The 22,956-nt window shown below is 46.9% G+C and overlaps 1 protein-coding gene across 2 annotated transcripts in view; it reads right to left on the bottom strand.

Annotated features, from left to right (window-relative positions):
• Positions 1-3,620: 3,620 nt before the first annotated feature.
• Positions 3,621-22,956, bottom strand: part of DISP3 (dispatched RND transporter family member 3) — a 78,822-nt gene continuing 59,486 nt past the window's right edge. For both annotated transcript variants that reach the window (XM_043990553.1, XM_043990552.1), the window contains exons 10-21: positions 22,633-22,794; positions 20,953-21,066; positions 18,179-18,315; positions 16,759-16,940; positions 13,792-13,922; positions 13,495-13,667; positions 11,084-11,210; positions 9,564-9,709; positions 8,602-8,761; positions 7,647-7,760; positions 6,669-6,835; positions 3,621-4,873 (exon numbers count right to left, since the gene is read on the bottom strand). In XM_043990553.1, the coding sequence (XP_043846488.1) occupies positions 4,511-4,873; positions 6,669-6,835; positions 7,647-7,760; positions 8,602-8,761; positions 9,564-9,709; positions 11,084-11,210; positions 13,495-13,667; positions 13,792-13,922; positions 16,759-16,940; positions 18,179-18,315; positions 20,953-21,066; positions 22,633-22,794 (1,976 nt within the window). In that variant the 3' untranslated portion in view covers positions 3,621-4,510. The remainder of the gene's footprint in view (positions 4,874-6,668; positions 6,836-7,646; positions 7,761-8,601; positions 8,762-9,563; positions 9,710-11,083; positions 11,211-13,494; positions 13,668-13,791; positions 13,923-16,758; positions 16,941-18,178; positions 18,316-20,952; positions 21,067-22,632; positions 22,795-22,956) is intronic.

A 22,956-nucleotide genomic window follows, 5' to 3' on the forward strand; every position in this document is an offset into this window, starting at 1 on the left:
CAGCTCAGCTCAGTGCAGTGAGGAAGGCAGGAGAGTTTGGGGATCCCAATTCAAACCAACCCCTTAATTTCCGATACATACCCTCCCACCTCTGCCCCAAGGGTTTTGTGCAGCCTCATCTTTCCTTGGCTATCCCTGTTCTCCCTGAGAAATGTACAGCTTGGACAAGCTGGCCTTTGAGGTTCCTTGGAATCCATTCTAAAATTCAGTGATATTTCTATTCCCTGCTTCCTTTCCTCGGGACTGGGAGTTGAATGTCTCTGATACCTTCTTCCTTCTGACTCACTCTACACCCTCCCATGACTGGCTCCTTCCTAAGTCTGGGTGAGATGACTTAGAGCTGGGAGGAATCATAGAAGACCACCAACTAGTCCAGCTTCTTCATTTGACATATATGGAAACTGAGGCCCAGAGAGGTGAAAATTACTTGTTCAAGGGCACTGGGGAAGGAGGATGAAAAGATCATAAAGTTATATGTGGGACGGATGTTCAACTCCCTCATTTTACAGAGGAAAAAACTAAAGCCAGACCCAGAATATGCGCTGCCCACACCAACCAACACACTTTTTTTAATCTTAAAAAGGGAGCAGCTTTTCAACTGGTGGCAAAGTGCATAGAGTGCCAGGCCTGGAGTCAGGAAAACCCAAGTTGAAATCCAGCCTTGGGCACTTACTAGCTGGGTGACCCTGGGCAAGTCACTTCACCATGTTTGTTCAGTTTCCTCATCTGTAATGTGAGCTGGAGAAGGAAATGGCAAATCACTCCAGTATCTTTGCCAAGAAAACCTCAAATGGGGTCAGGAAGAGCTGGACAAGAACAAAACAACTGAACAAGCTCTTCAACGGGAAGGTCCAGTGGGTATAGAATGAGTTTATTCTTTAATGGGGCATCCCAAAGAAGCCCAGGCAGTTTCTGGCTGGGGAAGGCTGAGCTCACAGCAGGGACTAGGTGGTGACTCAGCAAAGATGACTGTGAAAGGAAAACATAGCCCCCTCCCCCAATCTGGCCTATTCCCTCCATCTGCCCACCACAAAGATGCTGCCAAGGAGCAGGTGGGAGGACTGAGTCAGTTCTGGGGGAAGGAGGGGTGGTGGGATGAGTGGGGTATCACTGACCAATGTATGGACCAGTTTATCTCTGCCTGGGAGGATGTTGTTGCTGTTGTTATTTGTTCTTCCTTCTCAAAGAGGACCATGACATTGGGAGGTGATGGCATGACTTGCATTGAATTGGATTTAAGTGAGAGGAAGGGCTATGCAAGGTCATCAGCCTCACTCTCTTCTCCGGTGACAGGATTTACATCAGGATGACTGGAGATGGCCCTGAAAGGTTATTTAAGGCAATTGGGGTTGTGACTTTTCCAAGGTCACACAGCTGGTGTCTGAGGTGAGATTTGAACTCAGGTCCTCTTGACTGAAGGGCTAGCACTCTATCCACTTCACCACCTAGCTGCCCATCCTGGGGGTGGGGGTGGGGATAAACTTTACTGAGTTACTCACATTCTTATGCTCAGTCCCCTTTGTGGATAATAGTTTAGATCTCTGAGTTGATCATGGTCATGAAATAACTGATGTGAGAATCAAATCTGCAGGATGCTTAGTACCAAGCTCTAACTATTGGGATATCCAAGTGGCCTTGTACAGTTAACCAGAGAAGCAGCCTTCTCTGGGATGGGCATGAAGGCCTGGGATTCTTGAGCTTTGGTGTGGCAATAACGCACAGTGGTGGGCTTAGAATCAGAGGTTCTAACATGCCTTGGACACTTATTAGCTGTGTCACCCTTGACATGTCATTTAACCCACCCACCTCCAGCTTCAGCCTCCTTCCCTGGAAAGTGGAGACTAATGAGGGCACCTATCTCATTGCCCTGGAAATTCAGATGACTGAAACAGATCCTGAAAAAACTCTCACTCTTAGCAAGAAAGATTGAGAATGCGTGACAACAACGCTATTCCTAGAGCTCTCACCTCCTCAAGCATGCTTCTGAAGTTGCCTACTGAACAACCGAGCCTGGTCCTCACGGACTTTGGGCTCTGTTTTATTTCTGCCCCTCCTGGAGATAAAGGTGTAAAAAAGCCTTCCTTAGCACGCATCCCAACACTGAGACCCTATGCCAGGACCTTCCACAAAGTTCTCCCTCCTCACCTGATCCTCTTGGATTCCATGGCCCCCTTCAAAGCTCAGCTCAAGGAAGCCTTTCTTTTTTTTTTTTTGTTTTGTTTTGTTGGGTTTTTTTTGGTTTTGGCAGGGCTATGGGGATTAAGTGACTTGCCCAAGGTCACACAGCTAGTAAGTGTCAAGTGTCTGAGGCCAGATTTGAACTCAGGTACTCCTGAATCCAGGGCTGGTGTTGTGCCACCTAGCTGCCCCCAAGGAAGCCTTTCTTGATTGATACTTGCTACTTTGAAACTCACTGCAGAAATTGCTTTGTATAGGAATAAGGAACAGAACTGTGATTTCAAAGGTATGGGGGGGGCAGTTAGGTGGCGCAGTGGATAGAACACCGGCCTTGGAGTCAGGAGTACCTGGGTTCAAATCCGGTCTCAGACACTTAACATTTACTAGCTGTGTGACCCTGGGCAAGTCACTTAACCCCAATTGCCTCACTAAAACAAAACAAAACAAACAAACAAACAAAAAAACCCAAAGGTATAGAGGATACCCAAGTAAGGAGATTCTGTCTATCCATGTAATTTATAGTGTTAAGAGTGTGACTGAAGGCAACTAAGAGGCAAAGTGACTTGCCCAGGGTCACACAGTCAATATGTTAGAGGCAGGGTTTGAACCCAAGTTCCTTTTCATGCTCCCTCTGTTTTGTTTGTGAGTACATGTTCCCCCACCTCACCTCACTTCCCCCAACATAGGAGGAGACTTGTGTTTTTTCTCTTCAGCACCTAGCACTATTGTGCCTGTCACACAGTAGGTGCCTAATAAGTCCTTGTTGAGTTAAACTGAATTGAATTCCATTTTTGCCATCCTATGTTGCCAGTGGTTTATAGTGGAGACAATATTGGCTTGGCAGCCAGAGGACCTGGCTTCAAGTCTTGCCTCTAATGCTTGCTATCTGTTTGACCTTGGGCAACTTACTTTACTCCCGGCCCCTCCACCCCCACCCCCCCGCAACCACACACAGCCTCAGTTTTTTTTTTTATCAGTAAAAGAGGGAGACTAGACTAGATAGTCCCTTTGAGTTGGTATGAGGTCCGAGGTTCCTTTGAGTTCCAGATCTAAGATTGTAGGAATTATGATGTGGAGAAAGAGAGCTGTATTTGCAGCCAGACCAACTGTGTTCAGATGCTGGCTTTCCAAACTCTGTGACCTCAAACAAATAGCTTTGTCTCTCTGGGCCTCAGTTTTCTCATCTGTAAAATGGGCCAAATGGAACAAAAAGCTGCTTTGAGCTCTAGATCCGCTTTGCGTTTCTATTTCTAAGACACTCCTTTGGAAGCAGATTTTCCCTGTGGCTTGCAGATCCAGCCCTAGTCCCATTGTCAGTGAGTTTCCTGCCCCCTTCGCTTTGGGCTGGGTGGATAAGCACCACTTGCACAGTTAATTATCTTCATTTTAAGAAAATGATGGAGCCACCGATGCTTAAAATGTACTTCTTAATGATACTGGTCTGCAGTTCCAATTTGCTTTAATAAAAACCATCTGATCCAAGTGGGTAGGGGTGGGTGGGCCTTCATCTCTCCCTTATAATGTTCATTGCTCTCTAGGCCCCTCTTTTCAAAGCTATCTCAACCTTAGGCCCTGGGGATGGGCACAGGGAATCAGGGGACAATGAGTCTGGACTCTTGGCTCCAAGGAAGGGAACTGATCTGGGGTGAATTGTGGTCAGGACCCTGGAACCATCAGACAGGGCACTTAGGAGACCCTGGGGAGGATGGAAAAGGGGAAGATAGCATGCAATCCAGGAAGGGGTCCTCTGGAGTCCTCTTTTATGTACTCAGGATAGAGGGGACAGTATCTTGGGTAGGGAGCAAAAAAGGGGCACTCCCACCTTCCTGTTCCCTTGTCCCTGCTGTGCTCTGTTTTAAAAAATAGGGAGAAGGGTGTCTGGTGGGAGTGCCACTTCCCCCCAGTGGCTCAGGAGCCTGAGGGGACTGGCCCTTTCCAACATCTATGAAAGATCAAGAGTATAGTCTGAGAGGTCACCACTGGGTAGTGGCCACCATCTGTCAACTGGGTTCCCATTTACCACTTTGTCCTCAGTTTTGTCCCTAGGCAGTGGAGGGAGGGGCCCTGTGCCCTTCCTCTGTTGTGTCTTGAACACTGCTTAGTCCGAGGACCAAAGGGATAAAGAGTTCAGTGTCCTACTATGCAATAAAGTGCCTCTGGAGTAAAAGAATCAGACTCCCTTTCCCATGCTTTTCCTGCCCCAGAGTCCCCTCCCTCCCCTCTGCATCCCCACCCCCAGTTTTTCCCTCAGGCAAAAAGTTTACAAAAAATTTCCCTCTTAAAAAAAATAAAGTCAGAATAAAGGAAAGAAAAGGTAGAGGATGTCCTAGGACTAGAGGTTGGTCCCACTGGGTAGGGGGATTTTGTATCCATTTCTTAGAAGCAGAAGACAGATACCCAAGCCCAGGCTACCAGTCAAGAGTACAGCCCCAAGGGCTTTAAGGAAGGAAGTCCTGCTTCGGGTGAAGGAACTTGGTGCCATGATACCCAGCAGGGCCGTGCTGACGGTAAGAGTGTAGAGAATGGAGACCCCTGTGTTGAGTGCGACGATCTTCCCAAATTTAGCAAAGGGAGCAATAATGCAAAAGAACAGGGGCACTGTGGCTATGACTGTGGTAACCGCACTTGAGACGATGGCCACACCCACATGGCGGACAGCCTCCAGGGTCCTCCACTGGCGCTGGGCACTTGGGTCCTGTCCCAAGACAAAAGAGAGATGGGGAGGGTTTCAATCAGGAGAGAACCTAGAACCTGTGAGATGTCCCAGATTCCACGTTCATAGGATCATATGAATAAAAAAAGACCTGCCCAAGGTCACACAGGTGGTAAGGTGCAGGGTCAGGATTTAAATTCCAGTCCTAGGTCTCCAAAGTCAGCATTCTTTGGATTCCATGATGTAGGTGGAGACCCTTCCTGAAAAGCAAATCCTATGAACAGTGAATCATGAAGCACCGCAGTCCTACTGGGACAGCACTTGGCACCAAAGTGGGTGGAGGATGAAGAGAACTCCAGAATGGACAACTGGATTAGCATCCATCTCCTACTCCACTCAACCACCCTCACCAACCCTGGGAGGTGCTGGATAGGGTTAATTTTTGTGGATCCTACTTATCTCTAGTACCACCTCCCCCAACCACAGGGGTCAGGTCACACTGTCCCATCATGTATGTATATGTGAAATATAATTGTGTATTTATGAAATATATGTGTTTGTAAGGTAAGGTGATGTATGCACCCTGTTGCTTGTGTGTGTAGATAATGAGAGACATAGAGACACAGAGAAAGAGGCAGAGAGAGAGGGGGAGAGACAGACAGACAGACAGAAGGGGAGGGGGAGGGGAGAGGGGAGAAGGAGGAGGAGGAGTAGTGGTGGTGGTGGTGGTGGTGGTGGTAGTACTAGTAGTACTAGTACTAGTACTAGTAGTAGTTGTTGTTATGGAATGAGGAAGGTTACCAAGGTCAGGAAAGGACCTTTCAAAAATATATCTGGAGTGCTTCTAACTTGGATTTTTTCAGGACCCCGGTCAGAGCCAACATGCAGCAAGGTGAGGTTGGATTGAGTAGAGTGAGGCTGACTACATTGTTTGGGGTTGGTACACACTGTGGAGTCATAGGATCTGAGTTCAAATTCCACTTACCACCTGTGTGGCCTTGAATAAAACACTTGATCTCTTTAAGCCTCAGTTTTCTCCTCTGTAAAATGAGGGAGTTGGACTAGATGACCCCAGATCCCTTCTAACTTCAGATCTAAAACCCTATTACTTGTGGTTTCATGAGCAACGGGAATTTTCAGTGTAGAACTCAGAATTAAAAAGGCAAGGAAATTTTCCCATGGACTCAGTGAGTTTCTTCATAGAAGAAATGTTTCCATTCATGTTCTCAGTCTTACATTTTCCTTAGGCAATACATATGCCCTTGAAAATATTCACCAAGTTAATTCACCTATTGTTGCCTTTTAGCAACACCCACCCTCAGATCTTAAACTCAGTATATGTGGTATAATGGAAGCCACACTGGATTGGTTGGTAGTCAAGACACATGGGTTCAAGTCCCAGCTACATAACACTTGCTAGTCACATGACCTTGGGTAAGACATTTCCCCTCTCTAAGTCTCAGTTTCCTCATCTACAAAATGGGTATGACAATATTGGCACAACTTCCCTTGCAGAATTGTCTTAGGATAAATGTTTTGTAAACTCTGAAACATAATATAAATGTAACTGGCCATCATCCTGGTCATTGTCATTGTTGTCATGATCACATGATCATCATCATGACTACAGCTGCTGCGATGAGTATGGAAGGGGGGAGTCATTAGCAGAGATTTGAGATCTGCTATCCTAAACCCCATTCACTAGGAAGATTGCTTAAAAGTAACCCTAGTAATCTGGAACATTGACTCCAGCTAGTGGGGGGCTGAGGGATGGCATGGTGGACCCTGGGATGAAATCTGATGCATAGTAAATGGGGTGGGATAGGCAGGTTCTCACCTCAGCGGGGTGGAGGGGGAGGCTTTCTCCAGCCAGCAGGTACCCTTCTACCAGATGAACACAGTAATCCACAGAGGAGCCAACGAGGATGGACAGAGATATGGCCTCCACAGCTCCCATCTCCCAGCCTGACCAGTACATGATGGTGACCACCAGGCACACAATGCCTGCAGAGAGAGTGAGACCATAGGCGAGAAGGACCGACCAAGGGGTGCTTTGAGCTAAGTTTCTAATCTTGCACTATGTACTATTGACTGGGTTATTCAAGGCCAGGGCTATTGAATAGGGAAGATGGACAAGAAGATAGGCTCCCATGGATGGATATGACTAAGAGTCAGGGAAGGAAAGATGATGTTAGTGGGAGTAGAGAAAAGGGCCCAAAGGAGAGGCTAGATGATGGAGTGGTTCGCAGAAAGCCAAAGGGCCTCTTGAGAGAGACAGAAATGGAACCTCAATTATCCAAAGGTCCCTTATCCCTAACCAACTTACCTATCCAGAAAATACCTATGAACCTATGAAAATACCAATGAAAGCAGAAAAAGGCTTTTGAGCAATCCAGTTGCCATAAATCCCACGAACTTTGTATTCGTAGGAGAAGCCCAGCTATATACACTAAGAGCTCAGAACTCTTACTTTGCAAACATTTCTAGTAAGATTAGAAGGGCTTCGATTTCCTGTTGACGGGAAGCCTATTAGAAGTAACAAATTAGATAAAACAGGTTTGTTTTTGGTTTTTTTTGTTTGTTTGTTTGTTTGTTTGTTTGTTTTTAGTGAGGCAATTGGGGTTAAGTGACTTGCCCAGGGTCACACAGCTAGTAAGTGTTAAGTGTCTGAGGCCGGATTTGAACTCAGGTACTCCTGACTCCAGGGCCGGTGCTCTATCCACTGCGCCACCTAGCTGCCCCGATATAACAGTTTTAAAAGTGCTATGATGAGTCCCTGTGGAGACCCCAGGAGCTTTCCCCCCTTCCCCCATACCTAAGATGCTCAGCAGCACAGGTAACAGGAGCAGGATATGGGTGGTAAACACGGCAACAGCAGCTACACAGATGAGCAACGAGAGGACTAGGCCATATAGGGCACTTTGCACACCTGAAATGATGGGGGAAAATATTGATAAAAATATCTCAACCTGGGCCACAAGTTGCAGCTACGATTCCATGCTGGTCTAAGACTGAAGAGGTTAAAAGCCTTGTCCAACAACACAGAGCTAGTAAGGACTAAACCCCAGGTCCTTTTACATCTAACCCAGCATGTGACCCAGAAAAAATGCTTCATGTCAATAATATGGATGTGTTTGTCTAGTTTTACTTCTATGTATTTGCTTTTTTTTTTTTTGGTGAGGCAATTGGGGTTAAGTGACTTGCCCAGGGTCACACAGCTAGTGTTAAATGTCTGAGGCCGGATTCAAACTCAGGTATTCCTGAATCCAGGGCCGGTGCTCTATCCACTGCGTCATCTAGCTGCCCCCTACTTCTATGTATTTGAGGCTGCTTTTAATGATTTAGGCAAGGTCATAATTATTACCACCACACTGAGGGAAGTCATCAAGTCATCTTGGTCAGGGATGTCCAGCTGACCAACAGCAGAACTGGGATTAGAACTCCAAACCCACCCCACTCCTTCCTTTGTCTAGTCAACTGATCTTTTTGAGGGGCAATGAGGGTTAAGTGACTTGCCTAGGGTCACACGGCTAGTAAATATCAAGTGTCTGAGGTCAGATCTGAACTCAGGTCCTGCTGAATACAGGACCGGTGCTTTATCCACTGTGCCACCTAGCTGCTCCCAAACTGATCTTTAGATGAGGTGCCTCTCTCCCCTCCACTGAGGCATAACCTTTCTCCCTTCAGGGCCCAAGGAGGTTGATGGGACAATGAAAGAAAGTAGATTGGCAATGAGAAGGTTTCAGTATCAGGGGCCGAGGGGCTCTTACCTATGATTTCCATGAAGACTTGTTTCCAATGTTCACAGGTTTGGAAGCCTCGACGGAGGGCTGAGCCCTCTGGGGACAGCAGCAGCTGCTGCTGTAGGAAAGTCTCCCACCTGAGGTAGTCGGAGTATGTCTGGAAAGATGACTTGCCTTTGTAGGTAGTCTGCAAGAGACCAAGAGTTCTGTGATTCTAAGGCTCCCTTGGACTTGGCATGATTTCCTTTTTTTTTCCCCACCCCATTTGGACATAGGCTCTCTCCCCACCATATGGGGTATAAGTAACTTACTTATCCTTTATGTCATCGTGGTTCAAGGGATGGGCACAGTAAAACACAAAATATAGGTGTACATTCATAGAATGTAAGAGCTGAAAGGACCTTGGAACAGAGAATGTCAGATCTGGGAGGGCCCTTAGAACACAGAATATTAGAGCTGAGAGGGCCCTTAGAACCCAGAATATTAGAGCTGGGAGGGCCCTTAGAACCCAGATTGTCAGAGCTGGGAGGACCCTTAGAACACAGAATGTCAGATCTGGGAGGGCCCTTAGAACACAGAATGTCCAAGCTGGGAGGGTCCTTAGAACACAGAAGGTCTAAAGTGGGAGGGCTCTTAGAACATGGAATGTCAGAGCAGGCAGGGCCCTTACAACACAAGATTTCAGAGCTGGGAGGATCCTTAGAACACAGAATATCAGAGCTGTGAGGGCCCTTAGAACACAGGATGGTCTGCTCCCCTGTCCAAGGGCATCCTCTCAGTGGGCTGCAGGGATCCTGACATTGGTCCCTGCTTTGTTGGAGAGACCAGCAATAGCAGGTCCTTCTCACTTTCCAAAAGGACTCAGGGATTGACCCTGCTATGGGGCAGAGAAATAGAAAGGATGGTTTTCTGTGGTTCCAGGCTACTCTCCAATACCCAGGGGGTTGGTGTGTGGAGTATCAAGGCCTCTATACTTCCCACCCCCTCACCGACTCGAAGGCCATGGAGATCCACTGTACTTTCCCCTCTCGCACGCCCACAGCCCCATGGGACAGCTGCCCGGGGAGTAGGTTGGGCTCAGGCAGGTCCTTGCACTCAGGATGTAACATCTGCAGAAAGGAGGAGATGCTATAACCTAGAGAGAGAAGAGAGGAGACAGACACAGGGTGGGGCCGGAGGAGTCAGGAGATGGGGATGGGGGGTGGGGCCCTGGGAAGGAGGGCTGCTTATTCTCCCTCCCTCTCTTTAGGAGGGAGCTGGGGCTTGTCCGCCTCCCAGTGCTTGGCTGTGGGAGGTGGCCAGCACTCTCTGTGCGTTTGGCTACAGGAGGTGGTCAGTGCTCCCTCTGTCTGCTCCCTTGGTTGCCCCTTCTCCCTTGTCACTGAATAAACCACCCCCACCTCAGGAAACATCCAGAGCATTGTCCTAGGTGGGTGCAGCCCCTGCAGGGCTTCTGGCCAGGGGTCTGGAGAAGGCCTGTCTTCCCCTCTGCCTTGTGTTCCAGGGCACCTCCTCTAGCAGGTAAGGGGGATGCTACCGAGACCTCTTAGGGTGTTTCCTGTCACTGGTAGCCTCTTGAGGAAATGTCTCCTACAGTTGGCCTTCTTAAACTTGTTCCACTTGCAATCCCTTTTCACCCCAGAAATTTTTACATGACCCCAGGTATACAGGTACATAAAAGAGGTAAACATATAACCTTTGCCTGGTGCCAAATTTTTCATGACCCCAACATTTAGTTACTCAACCCCTTATGGGGTCTCGACCCACAGTTTAAGAAGCTAAGGTCTATAGGATGTCCTACAATTCCGCAGAGCAAGACTGTATTTTATTTCTTAAAATTACAGCATATCAGAGTGGGAAGGGGCCCTAGGACACAGTGTACCAGAGCTGGGAGGCGCCTTAGAGCATGGAATGTTATAGCTGGGAGGGAACTTAGAATCCAGAATGTCAAAGCTGGGATGGACCTTAGAACACAGGATACCAGAGATGGGAGGGAACTTAGAACATAGGATGTCAGAGCTGGGAGAGCCCTTAGAACACAGGATGTCAGAGCTGGGAGGGCCCTTAGAACATAGAATGTCACAGCTGGGACGGATATGGAAATCTGAAAATGAGGTTGAGCTCAGGAATCATGTAGCCTCACCCCATCATTTTATAGATGAGGGTCATAAGATCCCAGATCTAGAACCAGAAAGAACTTTAGAGGCCACCCAGTCCAAACACTTCATTTTACAAATGTGGAAACTGAGGCCCAGAGAGATTAGAAATTTAGGTCACACAGGTAGTAAGTGGCAAAGTCAAGGTTTAGACCCTAGTCCCCTGGAGGAAGTTGAGGCCCAGAGCCAGAAAGCAATCTGTGCAAAGTCACCGGTAATTTAGGGGTAGAGCCAGGACTCACTGAGACCTCTTCCCATGCCACCCGCTCCCTGACTGAATACACTTTGGTAATAAAGCGCTCCCTCATTCTCCCATCTACTCATCCCTCATCCCTGGCTGGGTCTTCACTCACCTGAGGGGAGGCACTGGGCCCCTCCCGGCTTTACCAGCTCCAAGTTGTCAGCAATGGCTTTGCACAGCCGGCAGAGGTGCCCAATCTCTTTGAAGAGGTCGAATGTGTCATCGTAGATAACGCTGCCCTTTCACAAGGAGACAGAGGCAGCCAGGACCAATCACATGGGGCCAGATGAGGGGGTCCCCAGCCAATGACCATCAGGGGGCTTAGTCCCACCCCCTCCAGGAAGCCTTCCTTGACTTCCCCTGCCTTCCCCGAGACCACCTTCTCTGATCACCTGAGGAGCTCACAGGATTACAGGACTTAGAGCTGGCAGAGGCTCAAGAAGTCATGGAGTGAATACAGCCCCTTCATTTTACAGATGAAGACACTGAAGTCCAGAGAAGCCAGGCAACTCTATCAAGTCCAAAGACTCTAAGTACAGAGCCAGGATTTGAACTCATGTCCTTTGACACCAAATCCTGCTCTTTCCACTACCCCCAAACATGAGCTGGCCCTTGCTCCCAGACTCTATCATGAATCTGAATGTTATGCCCCTAACACACCTGTAAATTAAGGGCAGGGCCATATCTCTCCTCTCTCACACCTTGCCTCTGCCTGCTCACCATGCTCCATCACCCAGGATTATAGATGAAGAACAGACCGTCTACAAAAATTTATAGGTCGGGGCAGCTAGGTGGCACAGTGGATAGAGCACCGGCCTTGGAGTCAGGAGGACCTGAGTTCAAATCCGACCTCAGACATTTGACACTTACTAGCTGTGTGACCTTGGGCAAGTCATTTAACCCCAACTGCCTCACCAAAAAAAAAAAAAACCAAATTAAAAACTTATGGGTCAATCGATTCTTAGAATTCAACTTTGCCTAGTCCTTCATGGGAATCCCTGGAAGTTAGTCAGTCAACAAGAACTTTTAAGGGTGAGGGGCCACTTGTGTTGGAAGGCTGTTACCTTCTCTTCCAAGCCTCAGCTCTTCATCCTGAAGCCTCGCTCTACCCCTGGAGTTCTCCCACTGGCAGTGCCCTCCGCCTTTGCTGCCTCTCCCTCTGACTGGCTCCTGGCAGACCCTCCATTTCAGGAGGGTATCCAGGCTCATTGTGTACCTTCTATGGAAAGCCTTTCTGCATCCTCCCCAGAGGTCAATGCTCTGTCCCATGACTTTACATTTACCCTGCATGGATTTTATATTTGCTGCTTCCCCTGGGAAGTTACCTTCCACCTCCTCTGCATGTATGTACTTATTTTCATGTTATCTCCTTATTAATATTTTAATATTAATTAATAATGAATTAGAGGGCATGCTCTTTGAGGGCAGGCACATGTTTTTGTGTTTCTTTGTATCCTCAGCATTTATGGAAGTGGCTGACACATGGTAATTGTTCACTCAATACTTGTTGATTGATGGATGATTCTTTGGTGATTCATAGATGAAGCCTTTCCTGAGACTCCAAGTTGTTAGTGAAATGACTGTAAATTACCCCACCTGAAATTACTTGGTAAATACACACACACACACACACACACACACACATATATATACAAGATGTATACAGAAAAATAAATTTTATATATATAAATTATATATATAATTTATTTCTCTGTATACATCTTGTTTCCCGCCCTCCCCCCCAATGTAAGCTCCTTAGGGTCAGGGGCTGTCTTCATTTTCTTGTCTTTGCATATCCACGAATAGGTAATTAGTAAAGGCTTGTTGTTCGGTGGATTGATTTCCCCAGGTAGATTATAAGCCCCTTGAGGACAGGGACTCTTCAATGGTGTCTTTTTCTCTCCAAGATCTAGCATGGTGCCTGCCATATATACTGAACATGTCTGTTGATTGATTTCTCACAGTACAGGTGAGGGGGAGAGAGGTGGTGTGATGTCTGGAAGGCCACACAACTAAGAAGTGCCAAAACTGGGATTTGAACCCACATGTCTCTTGCTTCCATTTCTGAGATTCTATGATATGAGAGGACCTGAGTTCAAATGCTGACTTGGATATCCAACTCTGTGGCTTTGTACAAGATGCTAAACCTTGATGTGGCTCAGTTCTTTAATCTCTAAAATGGGGGTGTTGGAGTGGTTGGGTTTTTTGTTTTGTTTTGTTTTGTTTTAGTGAGGCAATGGGGGTTAAGTGACTTGCCCAGGGTCACACAGCTAGTAAGTGTCAAGTGTCTGAGGCTAGATTTGAACTCAGGTCCTCCTGAATTCAGGGCCGGTGCTTTATCCACTGCACCACCTAGCTGCCCCGAGTGGTTGGTTTTTAAGGTCATCTCCAGGTCTATCCTATGATCTCAAAGTCAGTGCCCTTTTTTACTACGTTATGCTGCTCCCCAGTTCCCAGATCCACCTGCTCCCTGTTCCTCTGGATCAAAATATATGGCGCTTCCCAGATGGAGGGGCTGTGTACCATGTCTCCAATAACGTGGTTGTCAGAGTGCCGGGTCCGGTTGACACCAAGGATGCCAAAGACCACAAAGACCATTGCACCTGTGTCCACCAGTGGCCGTACAGCAGGCTTTCCACAGCCAGTGTTCACACAGGGATTGAAGCCTGAGGTTGCAGAGAGCCGGGTCTTGGGGGCTGGCAGAGAGGAGGATGGAGAGGAAGAGAATTGGTGGAATGGGACACAGGATGCTGATACTATATCTCCCCACCCAACCAAACCGTGACTATTCCATCCCTATTGGACCGGTCTACTACTCACCTTTTTCACTGGGCACATAAAGGAAGCCTTTATTGGGTCCATCTGGGCTGGAGCTGAGAAGACAGCCAGGGGGCGCCACACACACACGCCCATGAAATGGTGGCTTATGGGACTGGGCAAAATATAACTTCCTGCAAGGGAAAGAGAGTGAAGAATGTGGGTGGGAGAAGGTAAACACTGAGTCAGGGCTCATGCAGAAGAGGCGGTGGTCGGCATTACTATAGCAGGAAAGTACCGGAGGGATTCCCCAGAGACCTTTAAAAATACAGGAAAGGATTTGATCTCTAAGAGGTGTGAATGCTAGGGAGGCAACATGACCTAAGGGTGAGAGCATGACCACCGAGATCAGTGGCTGTGAAGCTAGTTCTGCCTCCTGTAATGTGTATGACCTTGGGGGCAAATCCCTTAATCTGCCTGGCCCTCAGTAGCTTCATCCATAAAACCAGGGGGTTGGTCTGGGTGACCTCTAAGCCCCCTCCAGGTCTTACAACATTCTAAGTAGGTGACTTGGTGCTAAAGTTTAAATGTAGCCTGAAGTCCAGGTATGTGCAGGGAGGAAACTTGATACAGTCCTGAGCTGGAACCAGACTCTTATTTCTAATATCTCATATTCCAAAAGTCTTGAGGGTCACAAAATCCTTTCTTCATAGCAATCCCTTCAGATGGATGATATAATTCTTACTGGTCCCATTTTACAGACGAAGAAACTGAGTCTCCAAGTCGAAGCAACTGGTCTGTGTTCACATAAGTGTCAGGGCTGGAAATGAAACCTAGATCTGCCTATTTTCAAGTCCAGAATTCTCGTCATCACAGCACAATGCCTCTCTAGCTCCTCTTATTCTTCTTCCTACCCCAAGTCCCTTGACCTCCTCACCTAAGATGTTTCAGGCAATATAGGGCACTCTGTTGCCATAGCATCCATCCCCCTGCTTCCTGGCACTGTCGGCCAGGCTGGTGCTCTGGCCACCATGGTATCTAATATTCACTGGAATGGAAGGAACTATTTCCATCAAGTGAATATACATCCTATAGTTTAACCCTTTTGGAGGGAGGGGGAGAAATCAGGAAGGGGAGACAGTGCTGACAATTATAACATCATTCCCATCACTCAACTGCTTCTAGAGTTCGACTGAAGAGTCTTACAGCCCCCAAGGGATGAGGTCACACCCCGACATTCTTATTCTATTACGAAAAGCAGAATTTTATCCTCCTGTGTAAAAGTCCAAAAAAATTAAGGATAATAACAGGGTCATGGGCCATTACTATTTGGATCATAGATTTGTAGCTGGAAATGATGTCAGAGGACAGGCAGTTCAACCCTCCCCTCCCCCATATCTTTTCTATCTTTTTTTGGCAGGGCAATGGGGGTTAAGTGACTTGCCCAGGGTCACACAGCTAGTAAGTGTCAAGTGTCTGAGGCCAGATTTGAACTCAGGTCCTCCTGAATCCAGGGCCAGTGGTTTATCCACTGTGCCACCTAGCTGCCCCCCCCAATATCTTTTCATTGTTGTTGTTCAGTTGTTTCAGTTGTATCTGACTCTTGATCCCATTTGGTGTTTTCTGAGCAAAGATATTGGAGTAGTTTGCCAGTCTTTCTCTGGCTCATCTTACACATAAGGAAACTGAGGTCCAGGGAAGTTAAATGACTTGTCTTAAGCATCAGGGATAGGATCTGAATCCACGATCTCTGACTCTGTCCTGCCCCCCTGAATTAGGAGAAGAATGAGATAACACTAACTTTTGTGGGTGATTTCATTGGCATTATCTACCAATGCAGGTCAGCTTTGGCTCTCTATCTAGAGAACTAAGAGATTAAATGACTTGCCCAGTGTCACACGGCCAGTAGGCGTCAGAAGTGGGATTTGAACCCAGAGTCAGTTGTCTCTAAGGCCAGCTTGGCTTCAGCATTCCCAGCAGCCTTATACCAGCAGCTGAGCTTGAGCAAAGCTGATTGACATGAGTAACAAGAAAGCCTTCTTCTGTGAGTGAACAGGGACATGTGAATGACCATGCTAATAATATTTTGGTGCCCGTCTGTGATGGCAATGGCTGCCAGATACATAGCATTCTGAGGTTTGCCTAGCACGTGACATAAAGTATCTCATTTAAGCCTCACGACAATCCACATGGTAGGTTCTATTGTGAGCTCCATTTTATAGCTGAGGAAGCTGAGGGCCAGAAAGGTAAACTGAGGCTCTGTTAGTGTGGCATAATGGAGGAAATGCTAGACCAGAACCAGAGGACCTGGGTTCAGACCCCAGCTCTGCTGCTGATAACCTGTGTGACTTTAGGCAAGTCACTAAAAAAAATCTTTCTGTTCCTCGGTTTCCTTATTTGTAAAATGAGGGAGTTGAAATAGATGGCCTAGCAAGTCCATACCTTCCTGCTACAAATCGATGATCACATGATCCCAAGTGACTTGTCCAGGATCACACAGTCAGCAAGTGCCTCCTGAACTGGGAATTGAAGCTAGGTCATAGAACCATAGATTTAGAGCTAGAAGGGACCTTACAGGCCATTGCATCCAGTTGCATTGTTTTACAGATGGGGAAACTGAGGCACAGAGAGGTTACAGGGTGGGTCATACTATTAGAAAATGTCTGAGCTGGGAACCGAGGCCAGGTCATAAGACCATAGATTCGGAACTGGAAGGGACCTTGAAGGCCATTATTTCCAATTCTCTCATTTTACAGATGTGGAAACTGAGGCTCAGCTAGTACATGCCAGTGCTGGGAATGAAGGCCATGTCTTTCTGATTCCAAGTCTAGTGTTCTCTCCACCACAATTCCCATCTTGGCTCAGAAGTGCCATCTGGATACTTCATTCCATGACCTTTGACAGTAACCAGCTTAGGCCAGTGCCCCTTCAACCATCTTAGTCTTCCCATGGGTCCTCCCCTGACGGAAGGCTCAGGAGACTGGGAGAGATCATGTCCCATCTGCCACACGAGGGCCTAGGTCATATTACCGGGTTCGCTGCTGTTCCTTGGCTGCCACATAAAAGCTGAAGTCAAATTTCCAGCCCCTCTTAGCATCACAGGCCAAAGATGTCATCATCCATTTCCGGAGGCTCATCTGCTGGAGCAGCCCTACTGTAGACATACAAGCGGTCAGCTTCTTGGTGAAGTTACCGTAAGGCACTCTATACACCTACGCAGTGAATTAACAAAAACAAGACACGTAACTCCAGGGGCCATCCCAGCCCCAGCCCCTTCCCCCTCTCTACCTCTACAATTCATCTTTCCACCTCCACTGCCCACTAGAGAATCTTTCCCATTGGTCTTGAAGGTCCCTCTCAAATTACTACCCATCTATTTTACATTTATTTCAGTGTTCACAAGTTGTTTTCCCCCCATAGAATGTAAGCTTCTTGAGGGTAGGGCATGTTTTGTTTTTCTCCCTATTCTCATGGCCAAGCACAATGCCTGATGCGAGCAGATGCTTAAGATTTGTTGCCTGGATTCAGTTGACAATCAAAGACCTCAGGATCCCTCCTGTCTCAGCCCAAAGCAGAGTCCCCAATCCTTGGCCAGTTTGAGTGGGGGCATCGCTTTGGGTAGAAAGAATATAGGGCTGGCATTCCATAATATAGGGAGGCAATAAGGGATGTGGCAATGATAACAACAGCACCAACTGATGTTTGTATTCTTTTAATGTTTAAAAAGAGATTTGTGCGGGTCATCTTGTCTGAGCCTCAAAATGGCCCTGGGGGATAAGTACCTCCAGACATTCTTCTTCCCATTTTACAGATGAAGAAACAAGGTTTCAGAGAAATACAATGACTGGCCCGTGTTCATCAGGAATCTTCCTGATTCCAAGTCTACTACTCATTCAATCCATTCTGAAATATTACTTCTCAAGAGCAACCAGATGGGAAATCAGGAGAGAGAGGACTTGGGTTTTGAGTCTGGGCTCAACCAGGACCTGAGGCTCTTCTGGGCCTCAGTTTACTCATCTATAAAATGGGGATGATAATCACTGCCCTGCCTTTCTCAGAGGTGCCATGAAGTTCCAATGGGATCATGTTGATTGAAGGGACAAAGGAAAGAAAAATATGATTTGTAATTATAAGATGAGGTTCCCTGGAGGATAAAATCTGACTCTACTCCCCCAAGGGGATGGATCATAGATATAGACTAGAAGAAACCTCAGATCCCACCAAGTCTAACCCCTTCAACTTGCAGATGAGGCAACTGAAGTCCGGGGTAACATCAGGATTAAGCAGCAAAGGTAGAATTTGAATCCAGGTCCCTTAACTCCACATCCCAGTTCTTGCCATTAGGCCAGGAAAGAGCAGGACAGTGCATAAGTGTGCTCAGTAGCTTAGTGGGGATCCCCCAGAAGCCTGAGCCCAGCAGCCCAGGACACCCAAACAGAGGAGGGCTCACCTGAAAGGAGGGCACCTCCCCATCCCCAGGGGACACAGTCTGCCATGGCGCAGGTAGGCTGGCATTGAGAGAGAACCTGTAGATTGCTGGTCTACCCTTGCTCTTGGCCTTGGAGATATAAACAGTGCCTCGGGGTTCTAAGGGATACAAAAGAGGAGAGTTACAAGAGAAAGGTACTGACATTTCCCCCCTCTCTTCCCAATCCCTGTATTTTCAATTTGACTTCCCCAAAGCCCAGGATGCCAGGATGGCATCTCAAACTTACACATAGGACTTTAGATTTAGAGGTGAAAGGGACCTGAGATACTATCTGCTCTAACACCTCATTTCAAAGAGAGAAATTGTGGTAGGAAATTGTCATTTGGTATCTCTTGTTTGTCATTTGGTATCACCTGTATTGTAAAAACTAAATTTGTATTGCTCTTTTGTTTTGAAACCATCTACATTTCCTAATGTATCCCTCCCCGGAAGATGCCTCCACCTCCTTGGTCTTCTCATCCTGGGAGATGCCTCTATCCCTCTCCCCCGCTTCTCTAATTGGTGGGTTCCATTTGAGGAAGTGCCCAAGCCACCCCTACTTATTTCCCTCTTGGCTCCACACTTGACTTTCTAGACTTCTTCACCTTGTCCCCTAGAAGTCACCTTCTCCTCTTCAACCTTTTTCAGCTTTCTTTTATTCCTTTTTTTCTCCTATTAGAATGTAAGCTCTTTGAAGGCAGGGGCTGTATTTTTTTTTTTTGCTTGAATTTGTATTCACAGTGCTTAGCACAGTACCTGGAAGAGCTTAATAAATGTGCTCTCTTGCTCTCTCTCTCTCTCGATGTTTTTATATATATATTTTAATTGTACAGATTGAATCAAGTAAACAAATGTATATTAAGCTGTGTGCATAGTAGGCTTGGCATGGATGTCCTTACTTTTTGGGGGGCGGCAATGTGACTTGCCCAGGGTCACACAGCTAGTAAGTGTCAAGTGTCTGAGGTTGGATTTGAACTCAGGTCCTGCTGAATCCAGAGCTGGTGTTTTATCCATTGTGTTACCTAGATGCCCCTGATGTCCTTACTTTTAATGCACCAGCTGCCCTTTAGGCTCATCTGGGTCAATGCATTTGCCTGAGGCTGAAGTTTCACTCTGTGTGGTCAGAGGCTCCAGGACTCCTTTCCCAGCTCTTTGTCCTAGTGTATCAGGGCTTGACTTTCCCCATGTGAGTGAGATTTTCCCAGTGGAAAGGGAACACTTGTGGCCTGAACTCTTGGGACCTCAGTCTGTTCATCCCCCACTTCCGAGGCCAGCTGGCAACTGTACCATTACTGTTTGGTGGTAACAGGTTACTCCTATGCTGAAAACTCTTCTGTAGCTCACTGTTGTCCCCTCCACTGAGTCATGAATAGAGCTGGAAGGAATCATGAAAGCCATCTAATTCAACATGCTCATTTTATAGATGAGGAGACTGCACCTCAAACCAGTGAAGTGACTTCCCTAAAGTCAGACCAGTAGTGAGTAGCAGAGCTAGGATTTGAACCCAGCTCCCCTGGCTCCAAGTATAGCACTCGCTTTCTTGTGCCAAATGCATTGTTCTGACAATCGATCTGATGCCACCCCACCTTTCCAGCCTTATCTCATATGATTCCTTTCCATCAATCAATCAACATGTATTTATTAAGTATTAATTTCCTATATTGTCACTCTTTTACATATTAAGCATATATGCCAGGCACTGTGCTCGTTACTGGAAATCCCAAGACCTTGTTCTCAAGGAACTTACATACATTCTACTGGGGGAGAACTCTTTGTCTTCCAGACACAAATTTTGCTTTCCCCATTCTCCTTAGCTTTCCTCTCACTGTCCCCATGTCTGGAATGTCCTTTCTTCTCTTTTTGCTTACTGAACTCCCGCCCATCTTCTTTTTTCATGTTAAACATTTTTATTTAGATTTTTCTGTTCCAATCTCTATCCCTCCTTCCCTCCCTGCCCTCCCCCTCTTCCCAAGGTGGCAAACAATCCTATACGGGTTATACATATATGATCATGCAAAACATCACCATGTTTGTCACTTAATGAAAGAATGTGAAAAACAGCTTTCTTGGAGTCTGTTCCATCAATATCAGTTCTTTCTTTGGAGGTTGATAGTATGTTTCATCAATATTCTTTTGGCATTATCTTGGATCATTGTATTGTTGAGAATAGTCAAGTCATTCCCAGTTCTTCATCGAACAATATTGCTGTCTCTGTGCACAGTGTTTTCTTGGTTCTGCTCACTTCCCAATATATCATTTTACACGTGTCTTTCCAGGCTTTTTTGAAGTCATCCACCCATCTTTTAAAAGCTCAATTCATTGCCTCCTCCTCCTCCTCCAAGAACCCTTCCCTGATCCTACCAGATGGTTATAACTGTTAGCCTCACTGACCCTCTATCAATGTTTAGTGGCCACCATTCTGTTGTATTTATCACTGGATATGGTGTACTGTGCTTAGCTGTATTTGTATCTTATTCCCTTACCAGTCAGTAGGCTTCATGAGGACAGAGAATCTGTTTTTTCTAAATCGTGAATCTTCTCTAGCATCTAGCATGAGTCTATATATACAGGGTGAGCATGAAATACTTATGGAATGATGAAAGGATAAATGAATGGAAGGGGGAGGAAGGGAGGGTAGAATGAGGAAGAAGAGAAAGAGGGAGAGAGGAAGGAGGGGAGAGAGAGGGAGGCAGACCCAGTAAACCCTCTAGCTCTTCCTCCCCAATCCTCCTTCCCCTAGATTCTCCCATACCCACCCTGTTGGGGCACTTCACTCCGGCTAGCCCAGGCAGGTCCTGATCCCCTTTTCTTCTTCTCCAGAGATGTTCGGATGTTATTCTGAAGACTATGGGGCTTCTCCTGAAACAGACCTGTACCCCAAGCTGAGTCAGGGAGGGGAAAGCCTCATCTCACTTGGAGGGAAGGGGCAGAGGGGGGAAGGGTGGAGCTATATCAAGAGAGCCCCAGCAGAATGTTCTAGGGGAAATCTTTGGTCAATATGTCCCCCTGTGAGGCCAGGGTTCTGAAAAAAGAGTCAGACCAAGCTGAAACATAATGAGGGTTTGAGCAAATTAGCTCCTTAAGTACAACGCCCCCTGATGTGAAAAGAAAGAGACCCGAGGCTCTTCAGCCTCCCTCACTAACCCCACCAAAGATTAGAGCCTCAGTGTCAGGTTTAAAATCACAAGATTATAGTATGGCAGAGCTAGGAGAGAGCTTAGAACACAGAATGCTGGGAAAGAGTTTAGAACCCACAATGTCAGAGCTGGCAGGGAGCTTAGAATATAACATGTCAGAGTTGGGAGGGTCCTTAGAACACAGAATGTCAGAATTGGGAGGGTCCTTAGAACACAGAATGTCAGAGCTGGGAGGACCCTTGGGACACAGAATGTCAGAGCTGGGAAGGCCCTTAGAACACAGAATGTCAGAATTGGAAGGATTCTCAGAAATCTAATACAAAAGTCTCATTTTATAGAAGAAACAGCTGAGTCCTGAGAAGGAGAAAGGAGTTACCCAAGGTTATAAATTGAGTTAGTGGAAGAGCCTGTACTAGAGCCCATGTCTCTTTACTCCCAGTCCTGGGCTCTCTACCTTATCTCCCCCCCCCCCTCACACACACACACACACACACACACACACACATGTGCACGTGCACTTGAGCACACACAAACAGGCACATGCACACACATACACTGTGCTTCCTTGAAAGATTCTAATATGAAGCTGGAAGGGACCTTAGAGTTCACTGAACCCACTCCCTCTATTTTACAGATAAGGAAACTGAGGCCCAGGCAAATGAAGGGATTTGCCCAAGATCAAACAGGAAGTGTTGGAGGTGAGATTTGAACTCACAACTTTGGACTGCAACTCTGATGTTCTAAATTCCAATGAAGTATTCTAGTCCCCTACAATCTGAATTCAAAGCCAGCTTCTCATACTTCCTGTATTACCTTAGGCAAGTCACTTCCCCTCCCTAGGTCTGTTTACCTCTCTATAAAGTGAGGGAGGTAAACTCAATGGCCTCTGTGGTCCCTTCTAGCTCTCCATCTAGGGTCCTACTGAATAAGGGGAAGTCCTATAGAGCCCTCCAGGGAGGCAGAGACAGCACTTGATCCTTAGTATCCAGAAACCTAAACCCTACTAATCATAATTGATACACACAATAGATTCAATGGCACTTTTTGGTTTACAAATCCTTTTTCTCACAATTAATCCTACAAGGTAGGCAGCACCCCCATTTTGTAGAGGAGAAAACTGAGGCTTAGATAGTAGTGACTGGTTTTTCCTGGGTAGTAACATCAGAGAAAGGACCCTGGCATGAACTTTGAGTTCTAAACGTGTGCATTGTAAATGTGATAAGGACTGAACACATAGAAGGCAATTTTAGCCAATGCTGTTCCTCTGCCCCATGGCCCCCCTCAGCCTAGAATTCTCACCTGAACAGGTGACACACGAGATGCCTTCAGCACTCAGGTTGTACTTGAGGTCCAGCAGCACCTGAATATTGGTGTCCGGTCGGAAAAGGAGGGGTGCTCGGCTGGCCGGTCGGAGCCGGCTGGCAAAATACAGGGACAGGATGAGGATGGTAACAAACAGCCCTGCAATGAGAGGCTGCCTTAGGAGGCAGAGCTGGGCCCCACATTCTCTTCCATTCCTGTGAGACCTCCTCTTCCACCACCCCAAAGGGGACCTGCAATGGGATCCTGAAGGCAGTCTTGCAGATAGCTACTCGCCCCAGCTCTGGGGCAGGTTGCCTGGGA

This window comes from Dromiciops gliroides, chromosome 3 (genome assembly GCF_019393635.1).
Source record: "Dromiciops gliroides isolate mDroGli1 chromosome 3, mDroGli1.pri, whole genome shotgun sequence".
Lineage (NCBI taxonomy): Eukaryota > Metazoa > Chordata > Mammalia > Microbiotheria > Microbiotheriidae > Dromiciops > Dromiciops gliroides.